This window comes from Amphibalanus amphitrite, unplaced genomic scaffold (genome assembly GCF_019059575.1).
Source record: "Amphibalanus amphitrite isolate SeventyFive unplaced genomic scaffold, NRLGWU_Aamphi_draft 000096F_arrow, whole genome shotgun sequence".
NCBI lineage: Eukaryota > Metazoa > Arthropoda > Thecostraca > Balanomorpha > Balanidae > Amphibalanus > Amphibalanus amphitrite.
In genome coordinates, this window is record NW_024881591.1 from 897,002 (window position 1) to 922,472 (window position 25,471).

The following is a 25,471-nucleotide window of genomic DNA, read 5'->3' on the forward strand; positions in this document are numbered from 1 at the left end:
TCCATTTACACGAGACTGCCGCCAACACTAGCATAGCCAAGCAGCAGCATATTCAACACATCCAACAAGCATAGCCATTGCACACACGCAACATAGCATCCCCGCCGCGCTGGACTAGGTCTCATCACTCACTAAACGACTCGCACAAACACCGCGCAAGCTCAGAATCTCCAGCTAATCGGCAGTTCACGCGCAGTAAAAGGCGAGACGGGCGCCGGAGTACACAGTTAGCGGCATAATCGGGCCAGTGGCATCACAATTAAAGGGACCCTCCCACCTTCAAAAAAGTTAATGAATTGGCATGAAAGTGATGTCCCTTGGTTCAGAAAGAGCGAAAACGAATATCTACCAAATTTCACCGAAAAATATTCACTGGTTTTCAAGATATTAGCCTTTTTCTTTTGTTCACTTTTTGGGATCTCCCCTGTTACTAGCGACTTTATTTGGAAGCAATAATTTGGCAGCCTTAAAGTACGGCAGACGTTGCGCGCAAAGCAGCGTATACCACCACGTGTTAACGATGGTTTTAGTCTAAGATTTAAAAATCATTAGATCTCCGCTGACGTCACAAATTCTAAGGGGGCATTCCAATGCATTAGCCCCTTAGAATCCGAAAACTGCAAGTTTGAAATTCCATATCTTCGAATTAAAGCATTTTTCGATGTTGTGAGTGCCCAAACCGGTATTTGCAGGCCATGGCCACCAATTTGGCTATCTCAACTCAAAACTAATGTTAAGGTGGGAGTGTCCCTTTAATAACGCCCGTAGATACACGATGAAGCTCCTCGCATCCGGTTCCTCAGAGGAGACGGCGGGATGATTGTCAAAAGGAGCGTATGGATAAGAGTAAGATCACACATTAGGTTGGCCCACACCCGGCTAAAAGGCTCACTGATGAAACTACGCACACATTGCTGGCAGAAATCGGAACCCTGATCGGTGTCACATTTGGAATACTGGGCGGTAGACTGATTACAAATTTGGTATGCCGCTGTTCTCTGGAAGTCTGCTCAGTCTGACCAGACAAGTCCACAGACAACTCATGGCCACGGTCTGATGAATCACCGAATCCGTGCGTCCCAGTGACGCTGAACACCAACGTAAATATACCGCCGTCATGGGACTAATAAACGCCCCCACATACGCTCCAGAGCACCGTAATATCGCCAGACCGTGACATGGCCGACCAAAGGACGAAATGCGGCTCCGTCTGCCACGGACTACGACAATGTTCCTTATGCCAACAAGACCTCTGAAACAACTTCACACCGAGCTGTCCGTCCAGCCGGTTTCTTCCTTAGCGATCTTGACTGGGTACAAGATCAATCCCGAAAGGCTTTTGAACTTCAGAACAACAAACCTACAGAATCCGTTCAAGACAATTCTAACAATAAACACTGCATCACTACCTTCTACTTGGATCACTAAACGGCGCCAACGTCTTATCCTATCCCGGCTCGGGGAGCCCACTGCTCACCCTCCCCGTTTGCCACTCTGGAAGGCAGTCACTCCCTGCACTGCGCCCTCAGTCTCAGATCCTACAGAGATCAGTCATTTCTTGGCGTGACACCGTCCTGACAGCTGACCCTGTCTTTTGACCAAGCGCCTGCCATCCTAACACAGCGAAGAAGCTCTTGGTTTCCAAACTCGCACAAAGCATCCCTTCCAAACTGCCTCTTCTTTTGGCTGCACCTTAGACTAGTCTCGACTTTACCAGGCTCTAAACCCGACCAATTATGACTAACGTTCACGAGAACGAAACATATCACCCCACTATGACAGCAGGCTACTTCACTGCCTTCCCGCTCCGCGTCCATCTTCCTTATATCGCGTCTCTCCAGCCCATCTTTCCACCCAGCCTCTCTCCATCGATCCTCTCCTCCCTCCCATCCCTAAAACTCTCACCTTTCCCTCTCCCCCTCTCAGAGCGCCTCCAACATCTCCTCGTGCAGCGCCAGTGTGGTGGTCGCCAGTGTCCCTCCCCTCCCCCCTCTCAGAGCGCCTCCAGCATCTCCCCGTGCAGCGCCAGTGTGGTGGTCGCCAGCTGCCGGTCCCGCGGCTGTGTCTCGTCCCCGTCCATCTCCCCCTCCGTGGCTATCCTCCGCAGGCAGATCAGGATGTCGGCGCAGCGGTGGCCGTACTCGCTGTACCCCTCCGAGGCCAGCAGCCGGCCGCACAGACGCAGGTACTCGTGACGTCGCTGTGAGGAAAGTGACGAAGGGAGGCGGAGGGAGGGCGGTCAGTAACGCTTGGGTTTAAAGGGCGGTCAGATAGCGTAAGCACATCTAAGTATGACCACGAACTCTATGCATGGTAGACAGCAGAATTACATAAACTCATTATTCATTCGTATACATATTGCACAACCGCTATTTTTGTAACATAAGCACTCCCTCTTATAATGTTATAAGAGAACATATAATCTTATATGTTATTTGTTCAAATGACCTTCCCGTTATCGTCCCTGTCTCCGGCCCAATATCCTCTAGCTAGTCTCATATTACCCACCGAGTCACTGAGAAAGGGGGACCGGTGGGAATCGGGCACCTCACGCTACCAGCCGGGTCGCCGGGGAGACGAGACAGACCTCCCACGCCACACTACCCACCGGATCGCCGGGTAGGTCTGCAATCTCACGTTACCCACCGGGTCGCCGGGGAGGTGGACAGACCTCCCACGCCACACTACCCACCGGATCGCCGGGCGACAGGTCGGCCAGGTTGCGCACCACGATGTCCACCAGCACCCGCACGTCGTTGGTGTAGAAGAGCCGCGTGCTGGCCGGCTCCGAGAACAGATCCACCATCAGTTTGACCACCGAGTGGGCCGGCGCCGGCTCGTGGTCAAACACGCGCACCGGGTCCTCTGAACGGGAGGAGAGACAAGTGGTGGTTAGCAGGATCAGTCAGCGATTTAGAAAGTGTGAATAACTGTGATAAGATAAACGGTGGTCTGAGAGTTGTGAAAAAGGTCACGACATAAATAACCATGTCAGTACTCAGCGTGGTGAGTGCCTGAAAGCTTATGCCCCAGCGATCACTTTCAAACTGCTATGCATCAATCACACTGCCTGAAACCCGTGTACAATATTACCACAGTAACCATGAAGATATCGTCTCCTGTCACTGAAACCACTAACGGGCTCTCTGTGGTTGCCAGTAGCGCATAACCCCAGTCCGACGCATCAGCCCGCTCACCCTCTCTGTTGAAGAGCAGCATGACCTTCTCAGTGAAGACCCTGGCGCAGTCTCGCTGCCGGAGCGCGGCCAGCAGCTGGTTCTCGGTCGGCGAGCCGTACTGCAGGTTCAGCGCCAGCAGCACCGTCAGCAGCAGGTCCGCCGTGTCGTCAGAGACCTCCGGCGGCGGCCGCTCCAGCGTCTCCAGCAGGAACGACACGAAACCGGCGCCCAGCATCTCTGCCGGGGGGCAGGGAGCGGGGTCTGATTAGACCGGGGAGTGATGGCGAACAAGGATCCCGCGGAGAAACGAAACATTTTGACATAAATGACTAGTCAGAAAGGGACTGGCAGCAAAGTTAAAAATGAGACAGTGAGATGAAGCGACGTAAGACTTCACAGTTGTGTTTATCGAACTCACCCATGTGACAGTGAGGCAGTTTCTCTCCCATGCAGAGAATCATAGAGAGCAGTAGGGCAGAGTGGCTCAGCCGGATATCGTCCGTGACCGAACTCTGCATATCCCTAGAAACACAGGAAAACACGAATCAGTCGGAAGTACGCACCATGCGTCCTCCAAACAGCCCGCACACCGTAGGACGGCAGCCACTGAAAATATTAAGCACCAAAATAAGAATATAAATGGGCGCATCATACACCTTCAAGGTGGAAACCACAGCCCATCCCATACAATTCAGCCGTTTCCACAGCCGTCCACATTGTCTGGTTGCACTACAAAAACAAACGTTTCATAAAAAGCATGACCAGAACTGCACACCAAATCCTTTCCAAACGACCCCTCGTCACATGCATCCTAGTGGTCGTTCCCCTAAACAGCTCAGCCCCCCTCCCCTCACTCACCTGGCCAGTTCCGAGGGCAGCACGGAGCTGAGCAGCAGGCTGATACAGTCGCGGTGCAGGCCGCACGCCAATCCCAGCGCCTGCGTCAGCGGCTGACGGATCAGCCAGCGCGGCTCCATCTGGTACAGCCGGGCCAGCGCCAGCACCCCCGACATCTGGTCCGACTCGAGCGCCCGACGAGACACGCACGGGTCCGCGTTTGTCTGACGGAGGGAGGGAGGGAGGGAGAGGGAGACGTAAAAACATGCCGGCGGTGTGATTTGGGAGTGGGATACAGCAAACCGACACCTGAATTGGGTTTCCCGCTAAATTGAAGTCGTTTGACCACCTCCGGCCCACCATCTGGAATCCGAATAGCCGTCCGACCAATCAGTATCTATGGTGCTGAGATGCCCCCGATGTGATCATGCTACGGTCGCTGCCCGTCCGTCCACCTCACTGACCAGGATAGTGCTGAGATGTGCGCTCCCACTGAGCCCGACCCTCCCCTCCCTCCTCTCCGCCCGTCCACCTGACCGACCGGCGACCAGTGTTAGGTCCGACGTCCAGCCCACTATCCAGTATAACCCCCGTCCCCGTCCGTCCCCGTCACTGACCAGAATGGTGCTGAGCTCCTGCAGGTACTCGATGATGGCCGGCTCGTCGCAGTGCAGCTGCCAGCTGCGCTGCTGCTGGTCGTCGGCGCAGCTGGTCATCTCCTCCAGGATGACGCGCAGCCGGCGGCCGTCCGGAGAGCTGAGCAGCTCCGCGGCGTCCCGGTCCGCCGAGCTGAGCTGCGAGAGCACCTGGTCCGCCACCGGCTGACGGAGGGTGGAGCAGGGAGGTCAGACACGGGTCCGCCGAGCTGAGCTGCGAGAGCACCTGGTCCGCCACCGGCTGACGGAGGGTGGAGCAGGGAGGTCAGACACGGGTCCGCCGAGCTGAGCTGCGAGAGCACCTGGACCGCCACCGGCTGACGGAGGGGTACCGCGGGAAGACGGGGGAGGGTCAGAGGTCAGGGGAGAGAGGCCGCAGGCGGGGACGGGTCAGAAGCTAGAAAATAGAGGTAGGCTACAGAGCTAACCAATCAGAATTCAGTTCAGGGACAAATCTTTCTTTGAGCTGATGACGGACATAACTAATTGCCAACAGTTTTCACGAAAGAAACAGCTCAACCTTCATGAATTATAACTAAATGAGCTTTGAGGTAAAACAATTCCTAAATGAATGCTATCCATTTAAAGAAACTAAATTTATGGTTTAATCATCTCTTCCATCTGCAGCCCTCACCTGTACGGAGGGCGCCGCCTGTTTGAGAGCCCCCATCAGCGCCTGGACGGTAGCCTGGCAGGCCTGGTGGCTGGCTGAGGTGTGCTGCCGCACCAGGTCCACCAGACTGCGACCGAACGCCGCCGGCAGCGGCCGCTCCGGCTCCGGCTCCCGCTCCGGCTCCGGGACCGGAGTCGCCTCACGGTCATCGCCGTTCGTCTGCTGCAGGGAATGACATACCGCTGAGGAACGACAATCCGGCTACATTTTGTACAATAGTTATCAAAAAAATCAATTAGTGCTACTGTCACGGAACGTAAGCTAATGTTGAATCGAACGAAAATGTTCGTTACTAAGAAAAAAGATCGAGTTTAACATTCCTACACACGCCGTAGTGCACCGACGTCGGGAATTTTTTATTCCACAATCACATCAGACACACCCTACTCACCACGTGCTCGGTCGTACTGCTCTCGTCATCTGGGAAGAGGCTGAGCGAGGAGACGGGTCGCGCGGCCGGCTCCTCCAGCCGGTACAGCTGGTCGCCGGCCGTGTCGCGCGCGCGGTACCGCTGCGCGAGCTGCGCCAGCCGCCGCCGCTGGACGGCCTGCTGGTCATCTGAGAGGCTGCTGGACGCCAGCCGGTCGCTGCCCCGCTGCAGGAAACCAGTGATGTCTGCAGTCGTGGCCTGGGTGCGGAGATACAGGAGATTATAGTCAGAAATGTGAGATATCAGGACATAGGCCTCCCAGTCTCCCCAAGAACATAACTAGAAAACATAAACTCTAGAAAACATAAACTAATTAACAGGCACAATGTCTGGTATTTTCAGAATAAGTCGCCAACAGCAAAAATTTATTGATGGGATATATGTTATGATTAAAGTGCAATTTAAAATGTAAGTGATTGAATTGGTAGGTACCTTCTAAGAGCATGCCATCTTTTCAGCAACAAACTCCAAAGCAATTCAGTGGACAGTTGAGATAAAATAATTCAAGATTTTGTATAAAGTTCATTCATAAGACAGCTATAAAACAGTTAATCTTTTCAATTTTAGAAATGAAACATGATATGGCTATGTAATGCCATTTCATTCAGCACATGAACGTACAGATGCATAATTTGTCCAGTTAAAATACAAAATGGCCTATGCGTGTACAAAAATAGCATACCAATCAATCAAAATAATACCGTAAAATGGGGTGTTAAGGGACAGTTGCGTGGGAAAAACTTTGAGTCATGTTAAGTTCCTAATTTGAGAAGGTTGAATAAAAACTTGAGTGTGGTAGTTAACACTGTTTTGTTCTTGACTAAAAGACAAAATGGCATGGTTTTTCATGCAAGTGATTTGGCTCAAAAATGGTTTTGAAAATCATGCTACATTTTCACAAAATTGAGACATCTCCAAAACTCTGTGTGTACCACATAAACTAGAAGGTGCACAGGTAAAATGAATGCATAGGTGTATTGTCACATGTATTGCACATGTTTCCTGAAAAACTTATACAAATCCACCCATTCATTCATCATCCTCTTCCTCTTTTCTGGACACATGCGTATTTTGAGGTGGATGTGGGGTGCTAAGGGAAAGGGAAGAAAAAATAAAAAATAATATATAAATATAATTTCATAAAGTTTTCTTTCAGTAGGCATGGAAAACACCAAATTCCACATAAAATGCTGGCTAATTCATGCTTTCATCTCTAACACATCCTAATTTATATAACAAAACACCTCAAAACTCCCTTAACACTATCTTTAACAATGATGGGTCAATGAAGACTGATGTAGGTAAATGTGATGTCATCATAAAGGGGCCAAAACAAAGAGGGCAACATAATGACAAGTGACTAGCTTCAAAATGGGTTTCTGTTGACAGAAGGGTACTTATTGGTTCTATTTACCTCATAGTTAGCACATTTTCCAGAGGTGTAAACTGCATTACATGTAATTGGCTAAAAAGGCCATTAGTCCCGACTGGAAAAATGCACGCTTTCGTCGAGAACTCGAGCGTAGTTGGGCGTTTGCGCCGAAAATTTTCGGCGTACTTCGGCGTAAATCGACGGCTTGCGCCGAAATTTTCGGCGTACTTCGGCGTAAATCGCGAAAAAAACGTCCGGGGGGTGGCACCAACCCCCCCTTGCCCTCGGCCGGCGAGGGTTAAATGTCTTCGGGAGTTAAACATCTTAAATATCACTTATCTTGTCTCGTGTTCGTCTCGGTATTTAAGTCATGTTCAGTGAACCTGATTGCGACTCTCCCACGGCGGGAACAGTTCACCGATCCAGAGTGAGGTTATGGATTGTCGGATCCCCTAGTTCAGATAACGTATGCTATCGTGTGCGTATTGACCGTTGTGATTCCTGTATTTCCGGCATGTGGTTTGTGAGCGGACGCTGGCAATCGGTCTCGCGTGGCCTGGTATCTGCCCGATCCCATCGGCCGTGCTTGCACCACACCTGTTGAAGGCCCCGTCAGGCGTCAGTCACCGGCTGGGCACTACTGCTGATCAGAGCCGGGCAACAAAATAAAGGTTACGTTATGGAACATGCCAGTGAGTTTGTGAGTCAGGAGATTTTGTGATAGCGAACCCTGGTGCTCGGTCCCGCATGGCCTGCTGATGTCTTTTGTCTGCCCGATCCCGTCGACCGTGCCAACAACCGTCTGTAGACAGTAGTCACTGGAAGACAGTCACACACACATGCCAGCCCCCCCCCCCCTCGACGGAAAGTGCGTGGCTACAGCCTGCAGCCATCAGTAAGCCTTGAAAATTTTCGGCGCATGAAGCATGGCTTGGTAAAATAATTTCGGCGCATAAACCCTTGCGCCGAAATTTCGGCGCATCACCTCCGCCGAGAACTTCAGCGTAGTGGAGGCATTTTTTCCAGTCGGGCCATTAGTGGTGAATGAACCTGACTTGTTTTGTGACAAAATATGCAAAACATTTCAATAAATAAATTGTGTGCCCTTTCACACCCCAATTGTGGGCATTTGATGACCATTTCTTGAAAAAATATAGGTGTCCCTTAACACCCCACATTGGGGTGCTAAGGGACAGCGATGAAAAATAATAAAAAATAATATGCATGTATATATTTTTAAAACTTTAATGTAGCAGGCATGCAAAGCACCAAATTCCACATAAAATGCTGACAAGTTGATGCTTCTATCCCCAACCCTTCTTGAGTTATATAACAAAACACCTCAAAACTGTCCCTTAACACCCCGTTTTACGGTACCCTGAAAATTATATACCTAGCTCTGTTGCAACTTAAAAGGAAAATAATTTGCCTGAATCCCTAATATACAACCATTGACATCTAATTACTATTACCTAATTAACTTATGCCTAAGCTATCTGAAAACCAAAAATATACTTACTGGAAGGTATAACACATAGTTCATTGGAATGTATCCAACTTCTGCATCTTTGGATAGCACAAGCCACCATTCTTTCTCCTTATTTGGAGAATGAAGCGGCAAAAACCTATCACCCGCAGAAAATGACAGAGCTTTGGGATGTGGAGCTTGCAAGGGATATTTTGCTTTTAACATTTCTTCCAATAATGGCCGACCACCAGAATAACCAATATATAATCCAATAAAATTTGTAGTTCTCAGACAGATTCAAAATTTCAAAACATTCAATCAAATTCAAGATGTTAATTCAAGCATTATCCATAGCCAATGCTTCATATTCCTTCAGCAACTATAGGCCACTTTGGAAGAAAAATAACACAGAGAAGGTTGAATGCTTTGAAATTTAATAACATTAAATATCCAGCGTCAAAAATAAACAATTCAAGAAAAAAACGCTATGAAATGAATTCAACCTTCGTAAAGTGGGGCGCCACTTATGTACTACCTTCGTCAAATATGGAGCTAATGAAATACATGTTCAAAAATGCTCGCAGTGACATCGATCTCTCCGCTATCTACAAAACGCACGAATGAGCAGTCAAAACTGCAACTTTCTTTTCGTTTGCAGCCTCGACAGTCGTAGCTGAATAGAAGCTGTTGTCTTCTGAAGTTTGCTGAAACTTGAAAGTAGTCCAAGTCGACCACAGCCACTACAGCGAGGCATAAATAGTAAGATTTAAGTTATTTGGATAAGACAGGGAAGCCGAAGGACGCATACAAAAAGCTTCAGGAAGTGTACAACAAGTCCGCTTGCACGCGGACCAGTTCTTCAATGCTTTGAGGACGCATTTCACACTCTGGAGAGGTTGGGCTCGCGGAGGTGAGATAATTTACCGATTTTTTTTAGGTACACAGAATAACCTGTGACATTAGACGTCGAAACGGCCCGCCCAGCGTTGGCCCGTTGAGCTGCATTTTTATAAATGCTTGCTAAGACGTCAAAAACAGGCCGCATAGGCCAAGGCCAGGTTTTCTTCGTGGCCCCTGGGAAGGGCAAGATTTTACAGATAGGGAAGGGCGGGGGAAGGAGGAGTCGTGGGACTCCCAACCGTTCTGCTAAACTTATGCGAAACATCAGTAGCCTGTGTGCCTTTACAAGACCTAATGAGGTCTTTTACCTCATTTTAAAGTCTCAGGTCCAGGGATGCTGAGCCGGAGTCGGTCGGAGTCGACAGCTATGATCGGAGTCGGAGTCGGACTTCGGAGTCGATTATGTAAGCCAGAGTGGGAGTCGAAGTCGGAGTCACTGAAAATCCTTCAACTCCATTGACATGCCTGGACTGCGGAGCTGGAGTCGGAGTCGACAGTTCTGCTCGGAGTCGGAGTCGGAGTCGATTTTTGGAAGCCGGTGTCGGAGTCACCGAAAATCCATCGACTCAGCAGTTCTGCTCAGGTCAACCGGTGACTCCTGAAATCAGGTCAAATGCCCCAAGATAGTGGTCCGGTTTTTGGTGAATAAGTTCGTCAAAAATGGTCGCAGAGTTGCAATTTGGGCACGATCGTGTTCGTCATGCGCGTAGGATGGCGTGCTGTTTTGTTCGGAAAAGGTCAACTAAGGGTGTTGACCTGTGACCTGTGGTCAAGGTCAGGTCATAGCTGCCCAGGTCTTGACTGCTCAGGCCACAGTGCTGGGATCGGAGGAGAGCATACTATATATCATTCGTCAGGTCTCCCTGAGCCCATTGGTGACTTTCCCGACTCGCCAGCGAAGTGTGATCAATAGTTATTGACGGAAAATCCAATGACCTCAAACAAACTTGGTGACGTTATAGGTATATGACGCCGGGTAAGGTCCCCAATGCAGAGCCTTCGGATCACGGACGTTGCTAAGATTGTATGAAATCATGATTCCAGACCTCCCTGAATCCTGAGATGTTGCTCATTCCAGGCGCCAAAATAACGGATTTAAAAATTGCTCCCATTGATTCAAAATAGTGAGGTCACGTGACCGACCTGACCTCAGGTGAACCTAAGAGGTAATCCGCGATATACATGCTGTGAGAGCTCGGAAGCTTACTAGTTGCTGCTTCTGAAAGTTTCATTTCCCTGCTGATCCCCTCACACTGAGGGCGTTGAGTTGCGATATGTTCATATCGTGCAGACTGTGTCGTGTGCGACTGTGTGTTGGACTACCGGCCGTGTAGTGTGCAATGCGCATCCGTTCTATTCTTCCGCATGGCGTCGCTCGGCAGCGAATAATTGATTCTCCGTTGCACACCCGACCGGCGGCAATCTGATGCATGGTTACGTAACCGTCACCGGGTGCGAGGAAGTGTCCGTGCACCTGCAATGTCCTCAATGGATGTGTTGGCTTCTCACAAGAAAGCACCGATCACTCCCATGCAAATGGAGCTATTGTCCCTCCTGCAGGGATACGGCGAAGCGTCGCCGTTTTGGAGTATTCTGGTTTGTTCCTTTGTTTATAAACTCTAGCTTGCTATACGGTTATCCCTGATATGATTGTGATATGTTATTCTCTTCAAGTTAATCGTCCTCTCCAGCATGTTATTCGTAAAGCGAGCCGAGCGCAGATCCTGCTTGCGAAGAGGAGAAGGGAGCATAAACACACCGCGGTGTACTGTACAGAGCTGGTGTAACCTGCAGCTCTAAATCCATACGCCGCGCGGGTCCGGTTATGTAATGCCTGGCGGCGGAGACTGTGCCGCTCGCAGGAGGCGCCTCAGTAGCTGCCGACGCGTGTTCACACCACCATCCGACTCCGAGCCGACCACTGCACCCGGTGAGTGACCCGGCCGACCTCGCGGGGTCGCCCGGTGGGGCCGTCTGCGGTCTCCCCACGTACCGCCCGCCGGTCCCCGACCGTCTGAAGGCTGTGTGTTCTCCCGTCCGTCTCCCGATCGCTGATTGGTCCGCCAGCGATGACGGACTAACGTACGTTGCTTGCTTTCAAGTGGTCAATGTTGCAGACACTAATCAGCCAGTGTTTGGTCTAATCCAGGCTTAATTCATAGGCGGACGTTTATTCACTCGAATATATTTTGAAGCAAAGCTCGGTACATAATAGGCGTAAACGTTTAAAGTTGTGATTCCCAAAAGTGCTTGAAAAAGAGCGGGATGGACGGATTCATTGCAGAGGGGATATTGAGCATTGTCGAATATCACATACCGATTTTCGATGCTTTTTTGTTCTGAAATGTCACATCATATGAACAAATCTATCTTAATAATGCTACAAATATGAAGAGTTATCGTGCACGTAGCTGCACGATAGCATACGTCCACGAGGTAACCATGCAGGTTTCGCGACGTCGTAAAGCATAATCAAACCTGTTTGGGTCGCACCATATCTACACTATGCACAGTACCTAGCACTTGGGCGGTGTTATATAACAATGTGCGCAATAATCCAACCGTTAGAATACCGCCGTCTGTCATATCCATTACCCGCGAGCACCCGTGGAGCTGAAACAGATGCTGATTTGTTCTCCCTTGTAACGATCTCAGTAAGTGCTGCCTACTGTAGACATCTATACGATACAACTTGATTGGAAAGGTCACGGGTCCCTCAGAGGTGAAGAGTGGCCGTGTCCCAATACTATCCCTCCCACGGCCTACCATGGACCACTGGAGTGAGCAGTGACATCCCATTGCCCCACACCCCTGCCGCAGCCCGCCATGGACCACTCGGGTCCGCCGGGGGTGAACAGTGACACCCCATTACCCCCACGCCCCTGCCGCAGCCCGCCATGGACCACTCGGGTCCCCCGGAGGTGAATGTTGAGCAGATGCGACACCCGTACAAGGACAAGCGCCAGGCGTTCACGGAGGACCAGCTGGTGGCACGCGAGCCGTTCGGCCAGTTCCGCGACTGGTTCAACCAGGCCTGCGCCACGCCGGCCATCCTCGAGCCCAACGCCATGTGTCTGTCCACTGCGACCGCCGACGGCCGGCCCTCGGCGCGCTTCGTCCTGCTCAAGGGCTTCGGCCACGACGGGTTCCGCTTCTTTACCAACTACGAGAGCCGTAAGGCGGCCGAGCTGGACTCCAACCCGCGCGCGGCGCTGACCTTCTACTGGGAGGCGCTGAACCGCAGTGTGCGCGTGGAGGGCTCCGTCAGCCGGCTCCCCGAGGACGTCTCCGAGCAGTACTTCCACTCGCGGCCCATCTCGAGTCAGATCGGCGCCGCCCTCTGCCGCCAGAGCGTGGTCATCCCCGGCCGACAGATGCTGGAGCAGCGCGAGGAGGAGCTGGCGCGGCGGCACGCCGACGGCAGCCCCGTGCCGCGACCCAACTGGGGCGGCTACATCGTGCGGCCGCACACCGTCGAGTTCTGGCAGGGACAGTCGAACCGCGTCCACGACCGCATCCGCTTCCGACGCGTCGACGAGAACGGGGAGAGCGCAGAGAACGGAGAGAGCGAGGAGAATGGGAGCAGCAGCGAGGACGGGTCCTACGTGCACAAAGGAGAAGACGGCTGGGTATACGAGCGCCTCGCCCCCTGAGTCTGTCCTTGTTTGAAGAACGACTGCCGCACAGGTAAGGCGATCTGAAGGAAGTGCGTGAGGCTACTGTATCTGTCCTGTACGCAAGGATGTAACTATGTCTTACATGATGTGGATATTCCTGGCGCTTTCCGAGTCACTACGGGGCCCTTTGTGGTGTTAGGGATGGTGCTGGTGCCTGCTCGACTATGGTGGTGGTGATTGTTGTGGTGACGGTAATGGCTGACAGTATCTGCACACAGGGGATATACCTACTTCATATGGCTGACAAATAACTGGCTTCTGCGTATCTGTCTCCGTGTCATCGCTATTTCGGGCGGTTGTATATCAGGAACAAGGTGGCGATCCTAACTTTGAATAACAGTCATTGATTGACTCTGCATTAATAGCCATTTAACCGTGCCATTTATGTGTTACCGTAGCTCTTGTGACAATACAAGTAAGCTCGATCAGTCGTCACTAACAAAGTATTACAGTACTTTTTGAAAATAACCGAGCTGGACTCAACCGCAAATGGCGTTGAGCACCTATCAATAGTGTTTCCAGTAGCTGACACTCGTACATACGCCAAATGTTAGCCAGCTTTTCCCGATAAGGCACGTTGTATGTCGGCAAGTCCGCATTCGGTGCCTGAGTGTTGTGGGCTGTTCAAAGGTGTGTCAAATGTCGATAGATTCGTACCTCACAAGTTGTCTCCTCTGGATAGTGGATGACTTTATTGTCAGATATATTTTCGAATAGTCACTGAAATATTCATACCCAGCGAAACTGCTTGTCAGATCGTATATGTGAAAGCATAATAAAAACATTTAGACTGAACACCCTGTTTTGTGTATCGAGCACTTTACATAACGTGAATGTATATCAGATCTCGCATTGGAAATGTAATGTCGAGGGCGGAACGCTCCACATAAGCACAGACGTATGTACATCCAGACACACAAACACTCACACTCGCCGCCAGATCAGTCCACACTCGGTGAACCTTGACACACAAATAAAAACGGGGCTCGGCCGCGGCGACTCTGGTCCCGGCCCCGGACATCTCAGTCTGTTCGGGGACCGGGGTCGGTCGACAAAAACAGCCGACCTTAGCCGGGCGCGGCTCGGTCGGGGCGCCACCTTCCGGGCGGGGTTGTTCAGCTGAGGCTGTACCGGCACCGCTCTGGTGACCCCGGACACCAGCTGACGCCGCGTCTCTAAGTAGTGTGACCGTGACACGGAGATAACCCTCCCCGGCCCCGCCTACCCTCACGTGACGGCCCTCCTATCCCCACCGCCCCCCCCCCCCGACCCGTCTGTCCCCTCCCTCTCAAACCCCGCACAGCGCTCAGACCTTCTTGTCGAGTGACAGCGCCGCCGCCTTGGGGTACTCGAAGGTGCCCATGAACAGCATGGTGTGCATCATCTTGTCGTAGATGACGTACATGAAGGGGTGGTCGCAGATGAAGGCCCGCGGGCTGACGGGCCGGCTGGTGCGCATGGTGATGAGCGCCGTGGCAGCGGCCGCCTCGGCTCCCTCCTCGTTCACCTCGAGGAAGGTCTTGTGCAGCGCGCTGCCCAGCACCAGGTTACCCGACTTGGAGAAGCCGTTCAGGTTAGCCGCCGACGCGTTGAACAGGCTCTCGAAGCCGAGCTCAGACAGCTCCTGTTGATAGACAAGGGTAGGGTCACGGCGGCGATCGGGACAGCGAACATTTCAGGAAGGAACAGAGTCAGCAGCCGAGTAAATAATAGAGCAGCATGTTCAGGGGCAATAAAAGGCCAGGCTAAGGAAATAGTTCATGTACCGTCATTCCACACTAAGTCCGCCCTTTTTATACGAATCACCCTGCTCCCTCCACTCTACCCTACTCCCTCCTCCTGTTCCACTCACGTCGCTCATATCGTAGTTCTCCTCGATGCGGAACTTGGGCACGGTGACGTTCTTGATGTCCACCTGCCACAGCATTTCGATGGCGTTGCGGAACACCTGCGGCGTCAGCCTGGAGACGGTGTGGTTGAGCGCGCCGTCGCGGAACGGCGGCAGCAGCAGGAACATGCTGATCTGTTCGCCCAGGTAGGGCAGCTCCAGGACGTGCGCCTGCAGCTCCTCAGAGACACCTGGTGGGCAGATTGCGAGATGAACGGAGTGCTATACACGGGCCGGTGCAGCGACGGCGTGCTAAGCGATGACGGCATCGTATAGGCGATTTTATGTCACGCTCTAGTGTTATCGCAGGAGACGAATTTGATGCTAGTCGTTATCTAAATTGACGGGTCAATGAACGAAATTCAATCAATCAAATGAAATTTGCTACCTCCAGATCTAATTGAACTCTTCCAAGATAAGTTATGGTTCTCTATGAAATCGGTATCGGAAGAAAAAAGGCTCATTTTCCAATTCAGATTTCCGTCAGATACAATTTTTCCGCCGGCCGTTCAATGTCCGTCACGTCCAAATAGGTATCGTCATTTACCGAAGTTGAAGGCGCCGCTCTGCGTCATGTAGTTGACAAAGGTGAATTGCTCCTTGGACGAGTAGAACAGGCCCAGCTTGGTCTTCTCCGGCTTGAACTGCGAGTACCACGTGCCCTTGAAGTAGGCAGCGTTCGCCTGAAAATAGCACATGGCCGGGTGATGACGCTGCCTGGACTAACTGGCAATCGTCGGCCCCGACAAATAGCACAGCACGGTAAAACCGAATAGCATTCGCTCAGCGTTTATGGGCCTCCTCCTGTAGAAAGGAAGTAAGACTGTATAACGTGCACGGATACGTCCAACTCCAAGCTTGGAACAGATAACCACACGCTCTTAGCATATAGAATACCTACTGCGAAACCTTGCATCACTGGCCGTGCAATCGTCACACTCCCTAAAATGACCTCGCCCCCGGGAAGACTGTCTAGTGTCTACTCACCAGGACCATGCGCGTGCTGGCGTCCACGGCGCCGGCCGGGATCAGGTTCCTGATCCGGTTGGCCGTCTGGGTCTCCACCCACTGGTTGATAGACTGGCGAGCCTCCTCGCTGAAAGGGAACGACAACGGTGGTTATTAGTCGCTGATAGTCGATTGTCGTTGATAGTCGCACCTGACGTGGGAATTTGAACTGAGGTGGGTGCCTCACTGCAGAGTTTATCCGAATCGAAAGCATTTTAATTCGAAAGCCGTTTCGGCACGAATAGTTACCAAGGGCAATTGCGCTACCCCGTTAAAATCCTTGTGATTTGTAGGTAATCGCAGAATGGACGTCGAATATTGTTGGCGGAGTAAACGTCGAAAAGCAAATCCCTAGAGTAGCCGAGCATAATTAGTATGCGAAGGCGTCTCACCTGTGCTTTCTGAAGTCGAGCATCTCCAGTTCGTCGTGGAAGAGCTCCGTCATACATTCCTTCACCTCCTCAGTCTTGTCAAAGTACAGCCTGAAAACAGCGAGAAAAAAATATTAGCAGGAACCGAGGTTAGTGCTAAGCGCGATGAAGTATTGCCAACAACTATCTAGTATCTACGGAGTGTCAGGGTGGATGCCTACTAGTCTACTGTTTAAAAGTTTATAAAGTTTAAGTCTGTAAGTTTGCACACCGCGGATGTGGGCATGACATGAATGAGCTAAATCCTCCTTCGCAACACCGAGGAAAATGAGATAATATCTTTGCTACTGTTTCGTAACCAACTTAGCTTGTTTTCCTGAAGAGCTGTTTCCAAACCTCACCCAAAGCGGTCATTAAACCGCAGCAACCTATTTCTACCAGACTGAGGCGGTGACTAACTTTTCAGTTTACCGGCATAAGCATGTGTTTCCGATACTGCGAACCGTTTCGTACCGTAGAAACGAAGAGCCACGATAGCCACAATGGAAACACTTCTTAAATGGGATCGGTACATCGTGCATATAAATAGGCGCAACTGGTAATCGAATAAAGCTTTGTTAAAATGATGACATTTTGTCAATAAATGAGATTCATAACAAGCGAACAAAATGAACATAAACTCTTTTATTTAAATTTCGCCATTTACCACCCCACTGGCCGCCGGCGCTTTCATCGAGACCGCGCTGGCCGAAGCGGGCACGACGTTTGTGTTCATAGATGGCGCTACTGGTAAACGCCTGAATGTATGCTGTACCGCATTACACTATGTACTTACACACCGCGTTCGCAGGCGCCTGCAGGGATGCTGCACCGCAATACAACATACGTGGGAAACATTCTAGATTGCCCGTTGCCCTACCTGTTGGCGACACGCAGCGTGTTCTTGTCGGTCTTCTTGTCGTCCATTTTGCGGATGTCCTGCCAGAAGTGGATGAAGCGGAAGGCGCGCATCACGTCCACCTTGGTGAGGTTGGTCAGCCCCATGGCCTCCTCCATGGCCAGCAGGGTGTCGCCCTCGGCGCCGAAATAGGCCAGCGACAGGGCGCACCACAGCGAGTGTGGCGAGTAGAACACGTTACGGTCCTGCCGGATACCAGACAGAACGCCGAGAGTGAGTGAAGGGAAAACGTTTTGACGTTGGCAGTTGTATACAAGCTAGGCAGTAACGACTTACATGAAAACGTATATCGATAATGCTCGACATGAGCCCCGTCTCGACTGTTCGGGACAGCCGTCAGCCGACTGCTGAGAGATCTATGGAGTCAGACGTCTGGCCTTGCTGGGAGTTGTATCGACCCGACCAGTCTAACTTCAAGGGCAAACGGAAGGTGACAAAGTGGCTGATATGCGGGCTTTCGCAGTAATTAATGCTGATAAATGCAAGGCATGGGTGTTTGAAAGGCATAGGCGCCAGCACAGGATACACGAAAGTGTAATACATGTTGACCTCTGATACGGTCAAAAACCAAAACCAGGTAACGAACATGCAGACACTTAAATATAGGACAGCCACATAGGCGCTTTAATTGGCTTAGTGATCTGAATGAGTTTTACCCTGGCTTGACACCACGCGCCTGTTTATTCTCAAAACGTCAGACTAAGCGTTCCGTTCCGGTGTTTGACAGTGACCTCGGGTGAACAGACACAACTACCACCAATAGTACCGAGAACGGGCAGCTGGGTCAGCGTAAGTTCCGGCTGTGACGTCAGGTGACCTATGGACCCCTTGCTGTCCACACATCCTCCCTCTCTCCCTCTCTAACACCCTTATCTCTCTTCCTGTCCGTCCTGGAACGACTCACGCACGGTAATTACTACGAGTACCGAGGTCAACCTTCCCTAATGCGACACAGAACAGGCCACGAAGATGAGTGGATGACGTGGGTGCCGAAAATGCGGAAATGATAACACCGGAAGTGTGTGTGTGTGGGGGGGGGGGAGTTCGCGAAAAACGACGCGTTTCGCTGGAACGGATCTAATGATTGGACAGGGTATACGAGTTTCAAGGACGTATGATGATGGAATAAAGCTGACATGAAAATAAGGCGGATCATAAACATTGTACAGCTTTGCTGATTCGGGGAGTAGGAAGTAACTACGTGGTAATAACACACATTCGTCGCAGTCAGCTCATCGTTTCGAAGGCTGCACCTATCGAAAGACCAAACTTTGTTTCCGTTTTAAGCAGAACAATTCAACATAAAAACGTATTTCAAAAGGGCATCGTGATAAACGGGAACGAGCACTAAGTATTTTATCAGTCCTGATCAACCTGGCATCCTGAATTAGCATTGAAATAGGTCAGCATCGACTATCAGTAGGTACCTATTCCCTAAACCAAGCTAGAAATATCAAATTCTCTCATTTTCTCCACATTAAATCCTCAGCCGGTTCAGCCTATCTCGGTTCCCCTACCTCTGCCAGCGCTGAGGAGTGCAGTCTCTGGAACAGCCGCATGGCAAAGTCGTGCGAGCCGCTGATGTAGATGGCCTGCGCGTTGGTGACGTTTGTCTGCGTGTCGTCGCTGGTGAGGCACTGGGCGTGGCTTCCGACCACCATCGCCAACAGGGCGGTCACAACCACCAGCAGATTCATCTTGGGCGGCGCGGACTCTGGAACAGATAGAGACATGGGTAAAGACGACATCCTCAATGGTGAATACAGTGCCTGTTACACAAAGAACACGCGGTGATCGATTTCATCCTCTGAGGCGTGGTCTCTGTAACGTATACACAGACACATGCAGAGACGATGACCCTGGAGTTATTCCCATCGCGCAGCATCTGCTACAAAGACATGCACACATGGTGACTGCGTCATTCCCATTGGTATACGGTCTCTGCACCACCTGGCACATTGACTCACCCACACGTGACGGGTGATGCGGGCTGATCAGCGGGACAGAGAGCGGATTTTGACACACAATCGACCCCGAGGTAGGCACACTCAGGCACGGTGAGGCCAGGATCACGTCATCAGGAGAGGCCGACACCGTATCATTTGCATTGCATTGATTTTAGATATGCACAGAGGTGACATCCAGGTGCTTTTCCAGCTCCCCAGACCCCGCTGACGGCGTACATAGACGTGTGATGGCAGAACGTCACGCCCTGAATCATGCGTCACGCGCCACACTGTGCAGTGTGCAGTTTAGACTCCAGTCGGTTGGCCGCAATCCGTGCAGTCGTCACACTCTGGTAAAATCGACCCACCCCAGCCCGCTCGGACCGTCTCGTACCGGTATACGGTGCAGCCCAGCGGCTTACAGTCACGTTCGAAAAAGGCTGACCGAGCTACTGCGCTGCGGTGAGCAAGCGGCCAGGCGCTCAGAGAAACGGTAAGCCGGGGCCTCAGACCTGCGGAGAACAAAGTCCCACGGTTGGAGTGAGGTGTAGCCTTGAGCCTAGGTATGAGGCTGACCAATATCAGAGGAGCGCAGTCAAAACCATCTCTGCTGACTATGGTTGGTGGCCAACCACCCACTACCCGTCCGGTAGATGACAGACACCATCTGTCTGTAGACAGACAGACAGATGAGTTTGCTGACAGACAGATGATGTAACAGGCCGACTGATTCCGACGCCCCCTAAGGTCATCATCAACCCACGGCCCACGGAAGAGATGGACCGATGTCCTTTACTGGCAGTGAGGCACAGCCACTCCGCGGGGGGGGGGGGATTCAGAGGGACGGTAATGGAGCCTAGCCAGAACTGCACGCACGCACCCGGGCAGGCTCGGTCCCGGGGGTTTCCGCGTGGCCTCCCGTCGTCCCTGCGATGTTATACGGACCGTGACCGGTCGGTAAACGACACTGCTGTGCGTGCGTGCCGCCAAACTGCTCACTGAGAGCTGCTATAGCGGCTATTGAATAGACCCAGCGGACCATAACAGACTCATAAAACATCCATTAACTAAAGGAAGGAGCGCTGGGTAATGACACTAAGAAGTGATCAACAGGGTAGCCGACGCAGGAAGACTCGCACTAACGTGTGACTGCTAACCAGTAGGTAGGAAGGCATCTGTCGAGGTGGCTATTTATCGATTGAACACTGGCAAGTATCACCGCCATGCCTAACAGCATGTTGTAATGTATGCGGTGGTACCCGCATGGTGGATCGACATGGCTGCGACTCGGCTGTCATTCGAGTCGCATTATCACTATTACCACGGTACCGTCATCGTAGGAAGAACTGCGTTGTGCAACGTTTATGCCGTAATATTATTCTCGGAAATGGAACTTGGAACGACAGTCGACCGGCAGCGCAAGGCAGGGATATTCGATCATTTGCCGAAATAATGTCCCAGGCTGTAACAAATATCAACATCAAAGAAGATTTAATAGCTAATTTATTTTGTCGTTTACCGTTATAAAAGATTAAGCAGGAGCTTGAGTTGAACAATCGGGGAATATCGCCTGCAATTATGATCATTGAGCTTAAAATTGGGCTAATGACTAAACAATAAGGGCAACAAAATACAGGAAGCCGGGACTAAAATAAGTGCAGCAATACTACCTTCATGAACAGGTTGCGAAATATAGTTGCCATTTTTATCGCAAACATGATATGTAAATAAAATAAAAATGAATTAAAAAACTCAATGAGTTTGCGGCCAGTTGAAGTCACTGAAAGAAGCAAAGCGTGACATGTTGTGCAACCACGCGCAGTTTTACTACTGTTCAGGTACACATTCTGACAGCTACCCAGAATTTCGACAAAGACCAGGGTCTTTCCAATATGATCTGCTGGTTTGAAAGGTACATTTCAATTTTCAATAATTTGTCATTTAACAAAAGGAGTGATAGTTTTTTTGGTCGTTGACAACAAAAATATATTGATATGATAGACGGCTTTTCCGAGAATGTGACATCATCATATGATAAACGTTGACAAGTTTGTTGGCTCTCTGACGTTGTCCGCCGACGGGAGGTATACCGGTTAATGTCAAGTGTCGGCAGTTCAGTCCGGCATGGTGCGTATCCGGGTCAGGGTTAGGGGGCCGGTCTGACCGACACGCTCCTGCACCGGCCGTAGGACAAAGACGAGACGCCGAGCTGCCGGGCGCAGTCGAGAGCTGGGCGGGCGGCAGAGAGGAGCACAATTCTAATACAATGCTAATAATGTTCATGTTTTCAAGAATTCAGGCTGTCCCTTAGCATATGTAAGATGCAATGTTTCTGCCGGCCGGACTTAAATGCTAACTATGACACTGCAAAAGTCGTTCTCTCTAAAATTTACAAAAAGATGCACCTACATATATAAAGACCTTGCTCATTGCAGCCGGGCAGTTTTGATGAGAAGAAGAAAGACGACGTACCCTTCTGAACAACTCTTCTAATTGTCTGCGCGCGAATACCACCGGCTGGAATACACCTAGCTGGCCTATCCAGCCGGCAACACAGCGGCACAAAAGCCCCTCGAGTCCCGACAACACAATGGAGGCGGCAGCAGCTGTTGCAACTGCTTCACTCCGGCCACCACTCCGGGACAAGGTCGGGTGGCGGTCACCGTCCGTCGGGCTTTGTGCGCAGTCGGGAGACCATCTATCCGTCTGCCACTACCCAGGAGATGCGACTGTGTGCGTTCGGGCTTGAGTGTGTATGGGCGTATGAGCGGAAGAATTGAGTGCGTTGCTTGGAGCTCGGCGGCAAGCAGCTCTATCGACACAGTCCACCACGACCTCTGCGAGCGTGTATCCGAGGTCCAGTCCGCGTAAACATGTCAGAGATCTGTGTGCGGTACTTGATCTCGCACAGTGCCGTACTATCCCGTATTCTAATAGACGCTGTGTAGATACATGAAGCTTGCGCCACACACAGACACGCAGACACCTTTCTTACACAATATGGGACGGTGAGTATAATATGGAAATATTCAGTTCAAAACACTGCATTAGCACCGCCACGCCAGGACGACATGTAAAAGGTTCAGACGAAACGCGTTGCATCAAACCAGAAGGATGGTAAAGGGGAGAGGCGAGAAAACTTCCTGATGTTTAACCAAAGAACGGAGAACCACTCATAATTAACGGTCCATGTAGGAAAAATAGACTCGTACATCATCAGCAATTTAGCCGAAACAGATGAACAATAGCATCTTTCATCATGAGTGGATACCCTCGCATCATATTCGGTCAGGTAAAAACGGGCCTCATGCATGAGTAGTATCACTGGCAGCAGGAAACTAGCCAAGGAAGCATCGGCTCAATCCATTTTGAGACGGATTCGAGCCCACATCCAGCGCACGAACCCGGTGGGCCCGGATACATGCCGGTTGCAAAACGGTGCCTACCCAGGCGCAGCGCGCTAAACCGTGGCGTAACATGCGCACGAGGCGTTTCGTGGCGCTGTTGAGACACATCTCCACCTTCCTCGGTCTCTGTTCCACATGAGGTCATTCGGCGGTGTTTCAATATCCGCCGCCCGGTGAGGTAAGCTCCGTACGTGTGGTTCCTGCGGGGAGTGTGTCCTGCAGTATCCCGGGTAAGTATCCGGGAGCAGCGCCAGGTCCTGCTCAGAGGACACCCGTGTCAAGGCCAGCTCAGGGTCAGAGTCCCGGACCTCAGACGGTCAGCTGATTAGTCAGCTGATTACGCCACGACCGGCCCAGTCGAGCACGTGCTTTCTCTTTCCGCTCCTTTCACTGGACGGACGGCGCGGGCGGGCGGTACGGTGCGGCCAACGGAGGCTCGGTCTCGACACCGGCCGCCACCGCCGGCGACCACCGCAGCAGCCGCTCCTTCATACACGTCCACGACCGCCGGCCGGATGCAGTATCGCACAGCCGCAGCTTTCACCTCGCCCACTTCACCACAGTCTTATAGCCACCACCACCGCCACCGGGTGACAGCCGGGCCCGGGTGACAGACAGATGTCCACCGGAGCAGAGCGGCCAGCTGGAGACGACTCCGTGCACCGATCCTGTACCCGGATGTGTGCGTCGCACCGCCGAGCTGCTTTCTTTCTCCGAGATGGGCCGATTACCGACAATAGGGGTCGGTGGCGCGCGCACAATGGTGGCGGTTAGACTGAGTGATAGCGATTGCCGCTCGCTGCAGATGCGGGACAGGGATGGTAAGCGTGGCGATGGCGGTAGCCGGTAGGAGGGGTGGCAGGCCATGGATGCGGGTCATTATTTAGCATTCACGGAGTCGCGACAGCTGAGTCCCAAACCGAATGGCAGTTTTCGTGAGCGTCCGAGCCCTCGTGCTATATGTAAGCTACTTAAATTGCTATTTTGGCACTTAAGAATCTTCTTATCCCGACCTAATTTTAAAACTAAGCTTTGGAGTAACATTAGGGTCGTTAGCCCGAGACAATGTAATTAATGAACATGACCTCAATTCGTTGCATGGTTTGCAGACCGTGCAAAGCTAATAAATGGAGCACCGGGCACTATGGATTATTACAACAGGTCCGTAACTGCAAACCGCTTCGCATAGATAAGCTGTCGGGAAAGCGATGAGACTGCACGAATGAGGCCACCACTTAGCAAACGGATACATTATGCACATTTTCATACATCAGTGTGTTAACGAAAAACTCTAGCAAAAGCATATCGATTAATTATTAGCCCTTTGGGATCCAACAGAGTGCAATTAGGTGCACCTACTTGTCCAGTAACTGATTCAAAGTGAGACAGCTGCATGCGCCATTTCAATGATTTCAATGATAAAACTCGTTAAAGACGGGCGATGACTCAGGTGTGATACGCTGGAAACATGTAAGTACGTGCAAAACGTGCAAAACGCATTTCACTTTCTCAGAATCGCAACGGAAGTGTACGATGATCCGTCGTGATAGCGCCGTTCCAAAACAGCCCAACACCCTCTTTCCGGAGATCCGACATTGCGCCACCACTGTGTCGCTGCCAGCTCTGACCCATATGTTGCACTCAGCACTGCGCTGCGTTAGGAACAGGGAACGGGGCACGGAGGGAGGGTCAGGGTCACCTTAGCTCGCCCCCTAGATCGGATCAATACGACGAGCCACAGACGTCCGGTGTGGACCCGAGCATCTGCACAACTCCGACCAGTCTGGGTATGGAGATTACCTGGTCCGGTAAATACATATGTAACGAGCCAGGTGACAAAGGGCCACTGTACTGGTTCACTTTGAGGGCCTGACCTCTCCGTTAGTCAATGCGCACCCGCAGATCTGCTGTCCGTCTGTCATTTCCCCGCAGGCCACACGGCGGCTGTTTCAACACAGCCACTGCACCGGCCTGCTCCCACGACCCACTGAGGTAGGGCAGGGGTGGCGGACAGCCGGGCACGACCCTCCCGCGGGGATGATCACCGACTCTGGGTCACCGTGCCACCCCATACACCAGCACAGTCAGAGAAAACCGCGGCATACCGCGTCCGCGGCACATCTCCTTCACTCGGCTCTCGGAGTAGTAACTAGGGCGGAACGTAGACGACCACACGGCGTCCTTCACAGAGACTGGGACGGCGGCACCGGGCGGTGACAACACCTGTAGTCCGGTGAAAGGAGACAGATCCGGATACCTGCGGTCAGCGGTGACATGTCCTTTCCATACCGCACCATACAGCCAGGCTATCCTACCGGTAGGTATGTGTTCGCCTGATAGAATCCAGCTCTGTCCCTTCACACTCACCTGTGTGAATACAATCACCGACTGTTTGTGTCGTACCACTCTCCGTCTAGGCTCCTGTCGGGTCGGCGCAGCGGCGGTAACTGCCGGCCGGTCGGGTCCGCCGCACCGAGCCGCCGCCGCCGCCGCCGCCTCCGGTGACGTCAGAGACTGGCTGGAAATCCATCGCGTCATCCGCACGGCGGGGACAGGTACCGCGGGGAGGGGCGCACACAGCCGCTATTTGAGTTCGGAAGTGGCCAAAATGTGATAACTCGTTAACCAGTTGACATTTTGCCAAGGAATTTTTATTGTATGTGAAGTCAACCGTAAGGTCACATATGGGAACGTATGAGCA

The 25,471-nt window shown here is 51.7% G+C and overlaps 3 protein-coding genes across 6 annotated transcripts; 1 reads left to right on the forward strand and 2 right to left on the reverse strand.

Annotated features, from left to right (window-relative positions):
• Nucleotides 1–718: 718 nt before the first annotated feature.
• On the reverse strand, nucleotides 719–9,131 carry LOC122380369 (NCK-interacting protein with SH3 domain-like). Of its 2 annotated transcripts, none has more exons than XM_043363467.1 (9): nucleotides 8,667–9,131; nucleotides 5,737–5,973; nucleotides 5,307–5,504; nucleotides 4,634–4,837; nucleotides 4,038–4,240; nucleotides 3,598–3,701; nucleotides 3,198–3,416; nucleotides 2,693–2,865; nucleotides 719–2,200 (listed from the first exon to the last, which is right to left on the reverse strand). In XM_043363467.1, the coding sequence occupies exons 1-9, from the start codon at nucleotides 8,838–8,840 to the stop codon at nucleotides 1,994–1,996; spliced, it is 1,719 nt and encodes a 572-aa protein (XP_043219402.1). In that variant the 5' UTR covers nucleotides 8,841–9,131; the 3' UTR covers nucleotides 719–1,993. The 2 variants fall into 2 exon arrangements, with proteins under 2 accessions (XP_043219402.1, XP_043219401.1); XM_043363466.1 differs by having other exon boundaries at nucleotides 5,307–5,507.
• Nucleotides 9,132–9,304: 173 nt separating this feature from the next.
• LOC122380299 (pyridoxine-5'-phosphate oxidase-like) lies at nucleotides 9,305–13,987 on the forward strand. 3 transcript variants are annotated; one of them, XM_043363347.1, is made up of 3 exons: nucleotides 9,305–9,374; nucleotides 11,190–11,445; nucleotides 12,407–13,987. In XM_043363347.1, exon 3 carries the CDS (start codon nucleotides 12,413–12,415, stop codon nucleotides 13,166–13,168), a length of 756 nt encoding a protein of 251 aa, XP_043219282.1. In that variant the 5' UTR covers nucleotides 9,305–9,374; nucleotides 11,190–11,445; nucleotides 12,407–12,412; the 3' UTR covers nucleotides 13,169–13,987. The 3 variants fall into 3 exon arrangements, with proteins under 3 accessions (XP_043219282.1, XP_043219283.1, XP_043219281.1); XM_043363346.1 differs by having other exon boundaries at nucleotides 9,319–9,525; XM_043363348.1 differs by lacking the exon at nucleotides 11,190–11,445 and having other exon boundaries at nucleotides 9,305–9,525.
• LOC122380298 (serpin B4-like) lies at nucleotides 13,868–24,889 on the reverse strand. Its single transcript, XM_043363344.1, has 8 exons — nucleotides 24,876–24,889; nucleotides 18,935–19,131; nucleotides 17,379–17,602; nucleotides 16,481–16,570; nucleotides 16,068–16,176; nucleotides 15,628–15,763; nucleotides 15,045–15,271; nucleotides 13,868–14,816 (listed from the first exon to the last, which is right to left on the reverse strand). Exons 2-8 carry the CDS (start codon nucleotides 19,112–19,114, stop codon nucleotides 14,499–14,501), a joined length of 1,284 nt encoding a protein of 427 aa, XP_043219279.1. The 5' UTR covers nucleotides 19,115–19,131; nucleotides 24,876–24,889; the 3' UTR covers nucleotides 13,868–14,498.
• Between the last annotated feature and the right edge of the window lie 582 nt (nucleotides 24,890–25,471).